Genomic DNA, 14280 nt, shown 5'->3' with positions numbered 1-14280 from the left:
GTGTGAAGGTCGGTTTCATAAAATTAAAGACATTTTCGGTGCTTTTTGGCGATTCTGAAGAAGCATACTGGCTGCTTTAGTAGGAGGGAAGAGAGCAGGTCCTTATTGTATGTCTGAGACTATGGAGTGAGGAAAATGGAGGGTTGGCTGTTGAGTGGTGATTGTAGAAGATTGTTATTGTTAGCATAATTTGATGATAGTACTCTGCTGGGTCCACTATCAATGTAAGTTCACTAGTAATTTTACCGGCAGTATAGAATGAGCGTTGTTGTACAAGCGTTGTTGCTATGGTTACCTGCAGTTTAATATATCCATGGCATTTCCACACCTACAAGCCAATTAGTCTGTGGTCTTATTTATGTTTACTGTAGGATCACAATTAACCTGATTAATAATGCATTAATGCTTTGTCTTGGTAAAAATCTAGGGGAATATATGAGCCTTATACTCTACTTTCCTGGTGGTGTTTCTGCTAGCTCAGTTGATCCAGACTCTTAATGTGCAGACTGAGACTGCTGACTGCTGGTCACCAGGGAGCTCAGAGCCACAAAAAAAAAAATGAGTGGATGTACCTGAAATGCCATTGTCCGTTATGGCCCATGGACTGCACCAAACTGCTTGGGTGTGTGTTTGTTTGCATCTGTATCACAACAAGCCCCTTCACCTCTCTTCAAAAGTCTATCATCTATGGAAATGGGGACTGCACACTCCTGTGAGCACTCTGTGGGGGTCTGCACACACACACACACACACACACAGTCACACACAGTCACACTCAGACACATATTCAGTTTAGGGCCCGCCACCAAAGAGCAGGGAGGTTAAACAGATGGCATCGGTTGTATCCGTTACACAGATTACCCAACACACACACACACCCACACACCCACACACACACACACACACACACACACACACACGCATTCTGCAGCGACCGGCTTTGTGAGTCCACCTCATTTAACTGAATGGTGTTTTTATGAGGCATGGCAACATTAGAGCCACCCACCGCTCTAATCTATCCCTTTCCTTTCTGTTTCTAATGCTGGACTGGGAGCATTTGATGTGAGTGGGCAAGGCTAGACACACCCGAATACAATGTCCTGTTTGTCTGCGTTATATACTTGAACTGAACGTTGTTTGATCTGGTGATAAAAGTGTTGTAACATAGTAGTCTAGCTGATAGCATATGCTGTCATACTGAATAATATTTTATTGCTGCATTCAAGACTCAGTGAAGAAAAAGGTAGCACCTGCACGCTTACTCCATGCCACAAGAGTTTAATTATTACAATATTTTTATCCTACTACTGTTACACCTCTGTGTATATACATATATATTAACTACTTCTCTATACATACTACATTCATGTTTACATCTCTGTGTACATATATTACTTCTCATCATGCATATACATACTACATCCTGTTTACATTCAGTTTTCCCATCTGAAATAATGTCATCCACAAAATTACGAATTTACATTTACAATACTATGTTAAACTTACTGTATTTATGTTTATATTTATTTTAACTGCACTATTTTATGCCTTAGACTATCATTTTGCTTCTAAATTTACTTGTGTGATTTCCCTTTTTTATATATCCATATTTTATGAGCGTTGGTGAAGGAACCTGAGACCAAAGATTTTCATTGCCAATGACTGCTTTGCTGGAATTGACATATGACAAATAAAGAACCTTGAATACTTGAAAAATGGAAACCACATCCATATTTATGCATCATGCACACCAATATGCTCACAAACTCTATGATGGTGTGGTTCATCTGAAAACACCCAGGGTGATAAAACAACTGACAATCAACAATTCAATAAAGTGCATGGGGAAAAAGTACATAAAGATAAAACCGTAATACAAAAGCCACATTTCTAAATATCAAACATCTATTTTATTTATAAGCATATCAGATTCATTATCATCATCGTGCATTCAAGACTCCTACACATACGCAGGTCTATCAATTCTCATACAAGCAGATAGTAAGCTGCTAGTTCTCAGTTCTGACTGGCCCTCTAAGAGCTGTTGTAAAATAGACAATAAACCCACATCTGTATAACCTAATTACCTTTTAAATATTAATGTGCAAGCTGAAAATTAACAACATGTAATTATGACTGATTTAAAATGTTTGTGTTTGGTTTTCATTGTGTTGGTGGGTTTCTGGATTTTTATGAAAGCAGTACTTTCACATAATTTTCATTTGATGTTGGGCATTATGTAAAAGAACAGTCTGTGGCATAAAAGCACCAACTGTCTTGAGACCTGTGAGTTTATATCCTTATACAAGGTAATAGCTCAGTGATCGATATATTTGTTTGAACTGTTGTTTTTGTCATGAATACTTTCATACAGAACGTGAATATTACACAATGATAATAATATATTACACATTTGTTTTCGGAACGAGGTAAATTCCTTCGGAGATTTCGCACCGTGAATAAAGGCATTAATCAATCACGTTGTGCGGAACGGACATATTCAAAACGTAGGCTCCGTAGTCCTAACCAAGACGGCAAACTTTATTACTCCTTTCAACCTTGACAAAGGCAGCGCATACCGGATCCACTCGTTTCGTTCTTACCTTTCACAATAAAAGCCCTAAAAATATACACTGCATAACTGTTTAGAGGCAAATTCACTCAGAGCATTTTGCTAAAAGGAGATCCCATAAAATAGCTTACAGTAGTTTAGGCTATACAACAATTTGGGAAATTGGTCCTCTGCCTGTCCGAACCTATTAGAACCTTTTATTGAACAAATGGTGCAACTGTCGCAAATTCGCATCGCTGCCGGCGATGAATAGTTTTGATGCAAAACATTCGCATTTGAGTATTTCACATTTGTGTCATTTATTCATTACGCTCCCGGTGTGTAAAGGCCTTTATATGTGTATTTGCATCTTGACTTATTAACTTTCTATTACTTCAATTTCCTGTCTCTAAAGTCCAGAAATTATGGATAAAAGCATCTTCTTTCATTTTTTCTCTTCTCTTGGTTCTCTTGTTAATCCAAACGTGTCAGTTAGAGTTAAACAGATCATATGTTTTACAAATACTGTTTTCTGAAAAACAATCAAGGACCTTCTTTCAATTCAAGGCAGTGAAGAGAAACAAGACAGATGGGTGGACAGGGCAGGAGGTGTGAATGGACGGTTGACATGCAGAGAGGATCATGTGCCATATTCACAACATCTTGAGTACTGTATGTGGAAAAAGATTTAGCTGCCAGTACCGCCAGGATGACCAGTGGAACGATTAATGAGAAGAATTTCATATGTTGTTTCATTACCTTGGCAAACTACTAAGTTATTTGGTTACAGAATGCATGTTGGGACACGTTGGATGCATTATGAGACTGTTGGAGGCCAAATTTACATCTCTAACAACACCAGACATCTGGCAAATTACAGGTTTTATAACTGACGTGCAACTTGTACATAATGGTGTTGATTGCTCTTTGACTGGCTGTATTAACCTTGATCCCCTTATCACTAATTTCTTCTGCTGTTATCTCTTTCTCTCTGCTGCAGGTTCTCTCATTATCCGCCTCATTCCTGACTGTCTCTTTATTTATCTTTACTTCACTATCATCATTATTATACCTGTCTTTTATTCTTTCCTCTCTTTGTCTCTATATCTTCCAACCATTCCTAATACCCTCCACCGTCTCACTAACCCCCTGCTCCTTCTCTCCCTCCGTAGCCAGCAGATTTGGATGCCTGGGTAAGCAACACAACTATTGCTGGTGCCTCCTTTTTTTTTTCAAACTCTTTTTTTTCTTCTCTCTACCTCTCTCTCTTTCACTCTCTCTCTCTCTTCTCTATTCAAATGTCATGTTTTCATTGTGCATTAAAGCGAGGCTGTGAGTGCGCCGCCGCCACCATTCCACACAACAACACTTTGGGAGGTATTCAGCTAGAAAATTACACATCATCTGTGCTGCTAGCAGAGGTGATTTTACACACAAACACACATACACACACAGCCCCTTAAGCATCAAACAGCCGCTGCAGAAAGAAAAAAGTGCAGCAAGCACAGTATAGGGATTTGCAGATGTGCTCTTTGGGGATGTATGTGCCTGTTAAATTAGGATAAGATTAGATTGGATTACAATAAATGTAATGTCAGTCTGTGCGCGCGTGCGTCTGCACGCCTGTATTCACCGTACCAGCAAAGAGCACAGAAGATGAGTAGATCATCCGGGGAAGATGGTGTTGCTCCATCTGATCTATATCACACTTGCTAATGCACAACTCGGGTACAGCAATCTGTCACCATTACACCATGGCATAACACAGTATGTGTGTGTGTGGGTTTGTGTGTGCGTGAATGTTTGTAATACACACTATTTCAATGCTACATAAATCCATGCCTTTTTCTGCCTCACTCCCAGCCGGCTTCATTGTGTTCATGCACCATATAATGTTCATACTGCTGTAGCACTGTTTCACTCATTACCCTTATTGGTTAGAAACAATGTGTGTTCATGATTGACAATCATTTCAACATACAGGCACACATATGCAAACCTCTAAAGATCAAATGTGTGAATGCTGGAGAGAATTCAACCATCCTGTGTGTAAACCACGTGCATGCTGCCTATCCTTTTATGCATTGTAGCCATACTATGTGATTCATATTGTCCAGCTGTTGATGTCCTCTTTTGATCTGCTGTATTCTCTCCACGGCATGACCAAACTTCTGACAGATTGTAAACCAAGCCGCAAGCTTTTTAATGCATCAGTTCAATTCAGCTCGCTGCCATTCAATACAGTTTGAGTTAGTCAATTTAAATACAGTATGTGGTGTGTTTTCTGAAACTAGATTTGATATTGTGTTTTCATTAGGGCTATCAAAGTTAACGCGATAATTCGTCTCACGCCACTAATTTCTTTAACGCAACTTGCGATTTGCGAAGGAGGCTAAATAACGCGCCAAACTTTCGCTAAATTTTGTCAAGGAAAAACTGGCATGGCCATTTTCAAAGGGGTCCCTTGACCTCTGACCTCATGATATGTGAATGTAAATGGGTTCTATGGGTACCCACGAGTCTCACCTTTACAGACATGCCCACTTTATGATAATCACATGCAGTTTGGGGCAAGTCATAGTCAAGTCAGCACACTGACACACTGACAGCCTGTTGGGCTTGAGGTACTGCGCATGTGCAACTTTCAACAGAGATGAGAAAGAAGCGAGATGGCTCACTCGTTAGCTACTTCTATCATCAGCATAGACTCGCATACTCGCCAATACCCGATCCAGCATTTTAGGCTGTATCAGAGGCATTTCCGATACTGGCATCTGTATCGGAAAAAACTAATCACAGCACAGTAGTTTGCTTTTCAGAGACCTACACAGATGTCTTGACAGTGCTCGCTATTGTCTTAAATTTTGGATCATGCCCATCTGCTTTGACTATTCCTCTGTTATTTTCTGTTTGCAGCACTGCAGTAGCTCCTCATTACTCTCTTTCTGTCTCTGTTTATGATGTTATTTTGATAAATATTTATCATAAAGAAATCCCTTTTCATTCCACTTCATGGGATTGTGTAATGATGTTGACACACTGTGAAGCCTCATGCTGTTAAAACAAGGTGTCTCCATCACGTAACTCATGTTAACTCTTCTAGTGAAATCTTTCATCAAAAATGAATCTTTTATTTGAAACCCCTAGTGCATGTACATTCCTGAAGCTGAACTTGTTTTCACAGTGTATCTTTTTGACGTCTGCTTCCTAGCTTCCTCTGCTTGCATGCTGCTGCTACGCCATGGCCCAAACTTTGGGTCTTCCTCCAGCCAATCTGCCATCTTGCTGCCTGTCAAAGCTTGGCTCAGCGGGCCATATTAAAGCCTTTCACCTCATCCTAACGCCAGCATCGCCATGTCAAGCCCTGCCGCCGCTGTGTCAGTCACATACCACCTGAGTAGTTTTGTAAGTTCTGTTACATTAGATGGACCCGCTATTAAATAGCCATTCTTTTGTGTTTTACTTTGTGGTGTAGATGTGATGTACTTTTCATATTATTATAGATCTCCATCAAGCATCATAGCTTTGTGATATATCCATAGAGTAGTATGAGTTCAAATATGAGAAGTTACACATAGAAAAATAATGCTTTGAAAAACACGAACCTGCAAATTGATGCTATAACGACACACTTTGGGAAGGTATAATCCTTTTTACCGTGGTCTTCTAAAGCGTCTGTGCTGTTAATCTGTTTTTAGAGGAAACTATTTTATGTTTTGTTTGCTCTCTGCTACAGAAAATATGTATCTAACACCCCCTGTATCTAAGCTTGCATTTAGCTTGCATTTTGTGAAAATTTGGTACATTTCTGTACTGTAATTTATACAAGTGGAAGTGCATCTGCTGATACAGTGTTTACTTTTTACTGGAATATGAAGTAGAGTTGATTGATACTTTGAATTATATTTTATACCATAGAAAACACTATTATATTCCTATTTTCTGAGTCTGGTTGGGCAGTGAAAGCAACAGGTTGCCTCATTTCTGCTCCCTTCAGTATTTACCTCTGGCTGGTGTCCCATGTGTGTGGCATTCTCATAAGCAAAGAAGTGAAAGTGATGTTTTAAGGCCCAGACACACCAACCTGGCATCAAAGAACTTGCGCCAACGACCATTGAGTCGCCTCACGTCGCCTGTGTCTTGGCCAAAAAGTTGCACTCGAACACACCAAAAAGACTACAGCAAACGGCCAACTACCAAGTACGTCCTGCGCCGGCGTGGGATGAAATAACTCTCCACACCAGCAGGTAACGGTAGTCTGTATTCATCATTCAAAAAGGGAAACTGGAAGACCGAGGACTGCGGATATACAAGCCGTTGTTATGATACGTACATGAAACAAAGCAGCATTTGACGACCATTATCAAAGTCTCACTCACAACTTAGCTTCATTCCAGATGGCCATGTCGAAGTGAAAATATCTGTGTATTGGAATGATCAGATGAGATGAAGATGAAAAAAATAAGATGAGCCTTCTGTGTTTTTCCACGTTGGTTTGCTTTCTTGACTTCCGTTTCTCTTCTCGTGCACTGATTCGTTTAAGCTGAACAGCAATCAGAGTGAATACTCTCACCGACGGGCCCCGCCTCGATTCAACATGCTGAATCAACCAAAAAAACTCTGACACAGGCATACTAGAGCCGACGGTACGGGACACACCGTAAAAACTAGTCAGACAAATGCACAGACGGCCCCAAACTGTCCGATGGCCGACTGTCAGCTTGGTGTGTCAGGGCCTTTAGGCAATTACTTTCAGTAATTCTACCCACTTAGTGACTATGTCAATTTAAAAATTCTCAAAGGAAAATTTTTAATTAGTACCAGGATTGATTTCCTTTTCCTCTTTATTTGCCAGGCAGTCAGAATTGAGTATTTACACAGGCCTAAACAGGTGATATTAGTGCAGTAAATTGTCATGTGTCAATATAAAGAACCTCTACAACAGCTGTTCTTTGTTTCTTTGCTTTCTTCTTCATTGTCTTATTGTCATCTTTTACTCTCTCAGGCCAAACAACTGGGGAATAAAGAGAAGGAACTGGCCAGCATATCCAGCTTCTACAAAGAGCAACTAGAAATACTGGAGAGAAAGGTAAGGACCATTTTTCCAACTTATAAACATGTATACCATTAAAAGGACAGAAATCGTCAGAAAGGCTTTTCCCTCAAGTGTGTCCATTGGTTGCATTGCATTAATTTCATTCCAAGATGTTTGATCAAAATCATTTTTATACTGTGGAGGTTTTTTTGGTATGAGATTAGAGAGCGAGATACTGGCAGTTTTAGCACTCATTTTGACATGTATAACAGGAGACCGCACTAACGAGATAAAAACATCCTGTAGGCTTTCACTGAAAAGAAGTCTTCACACATCAGGAATATCAAAACAAGTCTTAACGTGACATATTACTCACTCTCCTTGGGGAGCAAAATCTCGTTGAGACACAAGACACTCTTCTCTATCTCGGAAATGTCAAGCCCACATACCAATGTCAAAATGTAAATGTAAATGAATTGAAAGTTTCAGCAGGCAGACGAGAGTCACGACTCACTGTTGATGGACCAGCACTCAAGAGAGGTTTCACAGCGCTGTCTCTCCCAGAGAGCTTCAGTTGTCTAATCAAATGTACTGTGCTTTTCTCATCACCATGTCCTTTCGCCAGCAACCCTGCGGTCTTTTTCAAAAAATGGAAAAAGCCGTTTGTTGGGTGCTTTTAAGAAATTATGACCCGTGTTCCCTCCATCTGAGCACTAATGTGTCGTTGATATTTTGCACTCTGTAAAAGCCACAAGCGCAGTGGTTTGATAAATGTTGCTTGCTTACAGAGTAAACTTGGGCTGATTTGTTAAAAGACTTTGTGAGAAGCACACATCCTATTTTGTTTTACAGGAAGAAAAGATCATTAGATTTTGATATATATATATTTTTTTGCATATATTGTTAAATAGGTGGACAATATGACCGGGGATGTGATCTAAAAGGGTTAAAAAGTCTTTTTTTTTTCATTTCATCTCGACTTTAAGGATACACTGACATTAATTGACAACAGAATACACAATAAAGCAATGAAAGGTAATAATTTACAGGTAGTCACACATACACTCTCACACCCCTCCCTCCCTGGCCCATCCTGTGTCTCTCCTCTCACAGCCACAGCTCTCCCTCCAGTATTCAGTAGATACTCTTTGGGACTTTACTCCCCCTCCACCCCTCTCCCCGTCTCTCCCTCCGTCCGGCGGGGCCCATCAGGCAGACGGGGCGACCTTATCTAGTCCCTGGCACTCGCCTCCTTTAGGCCTCTGAGAAAACCTTTTACATAGCCAAGTTAAATGGAAGGGCCCCTGCACACCGTGCGGCAAGCAGCACACGCTGCAATGCTTGACGGAAGAGACTGATTGGCAGAAGAGTGGAGGATGCTCTATCTTTCTCCGCTCGCCGCCGCAGTCGCTTTCTCTATCGCTTTTTTTCACCCCTCACTTGCTCGCAGCTGACCTGCATGCGGATGAGGGAGTGAGAAAGAGAGGGACTGAGAGCAATAGATAAAGAGGCTATATGGACTGTGCATTAAACAGTCTATCCTGAGCCGGCGCCCATCTCCCTCCTTCTCTTCCTTCATTTTCCAATCTAGCGCCCCATTCATCCAGGCCTCCTTTCATGCCCCCTTTCCTTTACCCAGACTATTTTTCTTTCCTCTCACACTCTCATACCTGTGGCAAATAGCAGTTGGGCTGAAATAAATGGCCACTTAAAAGTTGAATTGTGACTGACACAGGTCATATACAAAACACAATATGAAACAGTAATATGTCTCACTTTTCACATAAATTATGATCCAAGCATGTGAAGACAGCTTTATGTTGCCCTGTCAGGACCTCCCTCGCCATCAGTATTGCATGCAAAGCAGAAATTTAAAGGAATGTCATTGTCTACGTGTGAATATCAGTCAGAGCTTTTCGATACTATTGTTTTTGTACGAAAAACACACATGCACAAGCAGACACTCATGCTCATACAACTGCCCTGATGCACTGATGATCTGAGCTACAGATTTAAGCCAAAGGCAAAAGCAGCCAGATTAGAAGGAGATTCCACCGGTAATTGGTGTGTGATCTTCCCCTTGAATCAACATTTTACTCCGGCTTAGCAGCAGCCCCTTCTAACAGGCTAATAACTGTGTGTGTACGTGTGTGTGTGTGTGTGTCTATGTGTGGTTGATTACCTGTATGAAAACACACACAAACACGGTGTCCAGTTTGCCAAAGGGATGAATGACGATAACAGACTATTGTTTGTCCAAAGGCTGTGGATGCTGTTAGAATCCACTACTGACATAAATGAGAAAACTGCCTGTGTGTGTGTCTGTGTGTGTGTTTATTGTGACAGGTTTGTGTGCATGCTGTCACTTCAGAAGTAATTGTGATAGAGTGGCCAATCCACTGCACAACTTTGCATTTCCCCCCTCTTCCACACACACACACACACACACACATGTTCACACACTAAAAGACATCCCAAGACTGAAACACCCCCCCCAAACATACCAGTGCACCCTCTACTTCTCCTCTCTCCCAATCCTTTTCTCTCCGTTTATTTGCGGATGCCTCCCTAATCTCTTCCCAGTGTACAGGTGGAGTATATCTGTCTCCCTGTGGCAACATACCCTGTGACTCTGTAAACAAGTCTCAGTTTAAAATTCACCTCTTTTAATCCCCCACCCCATCCCAGCACCACCCCCACCCCCCTTGTCGACTGCTGCCTCCCAAATAAAAAAGGAAAAATTAATCCGCCTTCGTCCAAGCGTGGAGCGTGAAACAACCGCTCCCTCAAAATCCTGACATCAGCCCATCTCAATCCACAGCTGCTGGAGGGTGTTCAGACGAGTGTGCATGCAAGGATCATCTGAACACGAGCATTCATATACAAACACAGATTTAGTCACACACCTGCATGTATGCAAGCTTACACACACACACACGCAGCACACATGCACCCACACTAATCCCCTCCGTGAGTCTTTCCAACACCCCCAAAACCTTGCTTTCCCCCCATTGAGGGTTATCATCCCCCCTTTCTGTCTCTCCACGTTGGGCTTTTGTCCCCATGGGTGCAAATGACTGGGAAGAGCTCAGGGTGTGTGTGCCAGTGATAGTGCTGCCACTTCTCTGGTGTCATGAGAGCTGAGCTGGGGCTGTTGCTCTGGGTCTGTTCTGTCAACAGACACAAAAAAAACATGTTGAAACACACAAAAACAACACACAGCCTTGCGGTCCCCCAACATTTCGACCGGATTAGCTGTACCTGTCACTCAAAACGCTACAGTCACCCTTCCTGTCTCCTCATTTTCCCCATACAGAGTGCTACAGGGATGACTTATCTTTTGTAGGCCAACCTGAAGTTAGCATCACCCTGGTTCCCTCGACAAAAATCCAATGGGATTTCTCCATTGGGTTTTGTATTATTGCAGAAAACAAGCTCTGTGGCAAACAAACATTTATGATACCTTTGTTCAGCAATCAGCATGATTATCTTCACAAATGAACACCACTTTTATGGTTTTTGAAGTGTGAATGCCATCGCCGGAAGTAAAAAGCTAACGTTATAGGCTATAAACGAACTCAGCACAGTCGCATGAGCACACACAACGAGGCTGTAAAGGCGGACTTGGTGACGTGATGACGTATTGTACTCTCATTTAGCCACTTGTTAGCAATGGCTTTATTTAAGATATATAAAAGCTTCAAAATTCACAGGTGGGGTATTTACTGACTTATTCTATATCATAGAACAAAACCAGAAGTGCCAACATTGCTAAATGTGTTCATTTGTTTATCTTCTTCCAAATGGGAGGCACTATACAGTATCAACTACTGTCTGACCCCACCAAACCCACAAGATAAAGCCTTGGTAGGAGGCACCAATCATCAGTGAGAAGTTCACTTTACCGTCTCCTTACTGCTTCCCTTGCTGGTGCCACTACTCTCTATGTCCTGCATAATCTGAGGCACCCATGAGTTTAAGCCCCTGTGGAGTCTTTTTTTATCTCGGTTCAAACACTGGATGTCCCACAAGGCAACTACAGACTTTCAAGTTTCAGCTCAGCTTTCCTCTGTTGAGTGCACCCACTGAGCTCTTGACCTGAGGCTAAAGGCTAAGACGTGTAACATGTGGCTAACTTCCTACCACATATTCCCAGGGAGCCAGCCAAAGTATTAGCTAAGTCTCCTTCAACAAGGAGCGAGACTTACTGTCTCTTTAATGTCCATGAATCCAGGGCTTGTTTTTTAGCACTTTGAAATTAAGGTATTTATTTGGTAATGTTTTAATGCTTAGTAGATTAGTAAACCACCTGAGCAGGGGCTCTGAGGTCTGGAACTGTCTTTTATTCCAAAGGTGCACGATGCTGGGATGAAGTATGCTTCCAGTCTTTGGAGCTACAGTCAAGGTGTGGTATTTAAACCTAGTCCACATATTAGCAATGGGGAGACTTAGCAGCAAGAGAAGTATAATCCTGTCCTGGAAAAATCCAATATAACACCGCCAGAAAACCTAACTGGCAGGGATAAAGTCTTACACCTAGGGATGTTTGGCACTGTGGATTACTGCGACAGCCAGAACGGGACACCAAGTCAGATGACATAAGAAAGGTACACTGTAGTTGGACACATTTATTCATTTCTGTTTTAATGTACATTGTCTATAGTTTGATTCCAGAGCGTTGAATTGCTGCCACACTTTTTTTCACACTTTTCTTTTTCAGTGATTTAAATAGGTGTTGTGCTAATTGACCTTTCCTAAGTCCCGCCCTTTTCACTCTGTGCTCCAATAACAGTTGAGCAAGCTTGGAACCCAGCAGACCCTTGGTCAACTTTCCCCTTTCCTGTTGGGATATACATTGGGGTTATTCTTAGATATGCTATGTCTGTTCAAAGGTAACATTACTTTGTAAGTCACATTACATCGGTGTCACAATCTTCACGGACACATTACATTGTATATAGTCTCAGTTACTACGAGGAACTTTCATTTTGTGTTGATTTTGGCGGTCCCTGTTGACAAAAGCTGTAGTGTTTCCGAGCACCAGAGCCCCTTTAGGAAGCCTCTCATTTTGCTGCTGCAGCATGGTCTGACAGTCTGCCCCGTGCAGTCCTGGTTCTGGTTCTCCCATGCCTCCCTTCCCTCCAGCGGACCCAGCAATACGACTTGGGCCGCCAGCAGCATTGTGTCGGTATTGGCTCCCAGCGGGGACCGGCGGAGACGCGAAGCTCTGCTCCTGGCCAGATTAGGAGCCAGGTGCAGAGCTCTCCACCTCCCGCTGGAGCTCCGACTGCAGGTCGCTGCCGGAGGCCCCGCTGGAGTTCTGAGCTGAAGGAGTTTCTGGTGAACCTGCATGATTTCGTCTGATTTCGTTATATTATCTCTGCTTCGTGCCGCCCCGAAGTATGTTGAAGAATGTTTCCTTTTGTCAAGCTTTTCTGAACTAGCAACGGTAACTAAAGGGGGGGTGGAATTTAGGATTGGTCAGATGTCTATTTCTGAGCCAATCAAAAATTGGTTGGAAAATTTAAGAATGGGGGGGACGTCATCCTCCTGCACCAAAGCCACAAAAACGGACACAAACATGGCAAAGTTTGGATGAGATAGGTTTTTGTAAATCTACTTACAGAAATAAGAAGAATTTGGCATATTTCTTCAATCAGCTGCAACAGTTTCTGTGATGACTGTAATTGAAATAGACTGAGCGGATACTTCAACACTGATTGAGTTAGAGCAAAGAACAGGAAAGAAAAGGATAGAAGGGGCAGATTATTACATTGTAGTGAATACTAGCAGATGGAAAAAGATGCCTATGACATTACTTGAGTCTTTTCCAGCACCAGACATTCAGATCAGGAGAAGCATGTCTGCGGATCAGCGTGAAATAATGAGATATGAAAATGACTAGGGGGCACTGGAGGAGTGAGAGGGCTAGGGATTGTGGAGGAGGGTTTGTGTTTGATCCCATCTCTTTCCCTGCTCAGTCACTTCAATTATCTTCGTCTCCTATCACCCCCATCTATTGGGAATATAGGGAATAATTAAGTAAAAGCGTGAGCGCTGCGGTTATTGGTTTAAAATGGTGATTACTGCGCAGTGAATGTGTACGAGAGGGTGGCGAAATAGAGATTTGCTTTGTGTTTGGGGCATTTTAGACAAACTGTATTTCATATGTTTTTTGACACAAAGCCTGTAAGTAAGGTGGTTATTATACTCTTGATGTCTGCTGAGTCAGTGCAGCTCTGACGACGATGCAGTGTAGTTAACACTCTGACCACTGATTACTCCGGTAGAGGTGTGCCGTATGTGACCTCGCCCTCTAGGCACAGGCTCCACCTGTGGAGCAATTGCTGTTTAAATGCCACAGTTTCTCGCATGAAATAAAACATTATGGAGTGCCAACAAGCCTTCAGCATTCAGATGTGTAAGCAGAGCCGTTAAATTCAAAGGTCACTAATTTAACGAATGTGACATTTGGGATGGTGCTTTATGCATTTTGCTTATCAAAGTTGGCTTATTCGAGCTTAAATTAAAGCAAAAAAATAGCTGTAAAACTGTGGTAATGTTCTGTAGATAATGCAAGTTGTTAAGCTCTAATGGATAGGACTTGATTTGACGATGTCAATGTTGTTTTTTTATGTTTTGAAATGATGTGAAAATTGAATCATGTTAAAGACATTAAATCAGCATATGCCTG

The 14280-nt window shown here is 41.9% G+C and overlaps 1 protein-coding gene across 4 annotated transcripts in view; it reads left to right on the top strand.

The window, feature by feature from the left end:
* chchd6b (coiled-coil-helix-coiled-coil-helix domain containing 6b) overlaps positions 1 to 14280 on the top strand; it is an 80119-nt gene that overhangs the window by 18167 nt on the left and 47672 nt on the right. For 2 of the 4 annotated variants that reach the window (XM_074629479.1, XM_074629499.1), the window contains exons 5-6: positions 3724 to 3744; positions 7557 to 7640. In XM_074629479.1, the coding sequence (XP_074485580.1) occupies positions 3724 to 3744; positions 7557 to 7640 (105 nt within the window). Of the gene's footprint in view, positions 1 to 3723; positions 3745 to 5762; positions 5957 to 7556; positions 7641 to 14280 lie in introns of all 4 variants that reach the window. The other 2 variants (XR_012593258.1, XM_074629489.1) reach the window with 2 other exon arrangements.

Source organism: Sebastes fasciatus, chromosome 1 (genome assembly GCF_043250625.1).
Source record: "Sebastes fasciatus isolate fSebFas1 chromosome 1, fSebFas1.pri, whole genome shotgun sequence".
Classification (NCBI taxonomy): domain Eukaryota; kingdom Metazoa; phylum Chordata; class Actinopteri; order Perciformes; family Sebastidae; genus Sebastes; species Sebastes fasciatus.
The sequence above is the reverse complement of the archived record's forward strand: the minus strand, read 5'-3'. Positions and strand labels throughout refer to the sequence as shown.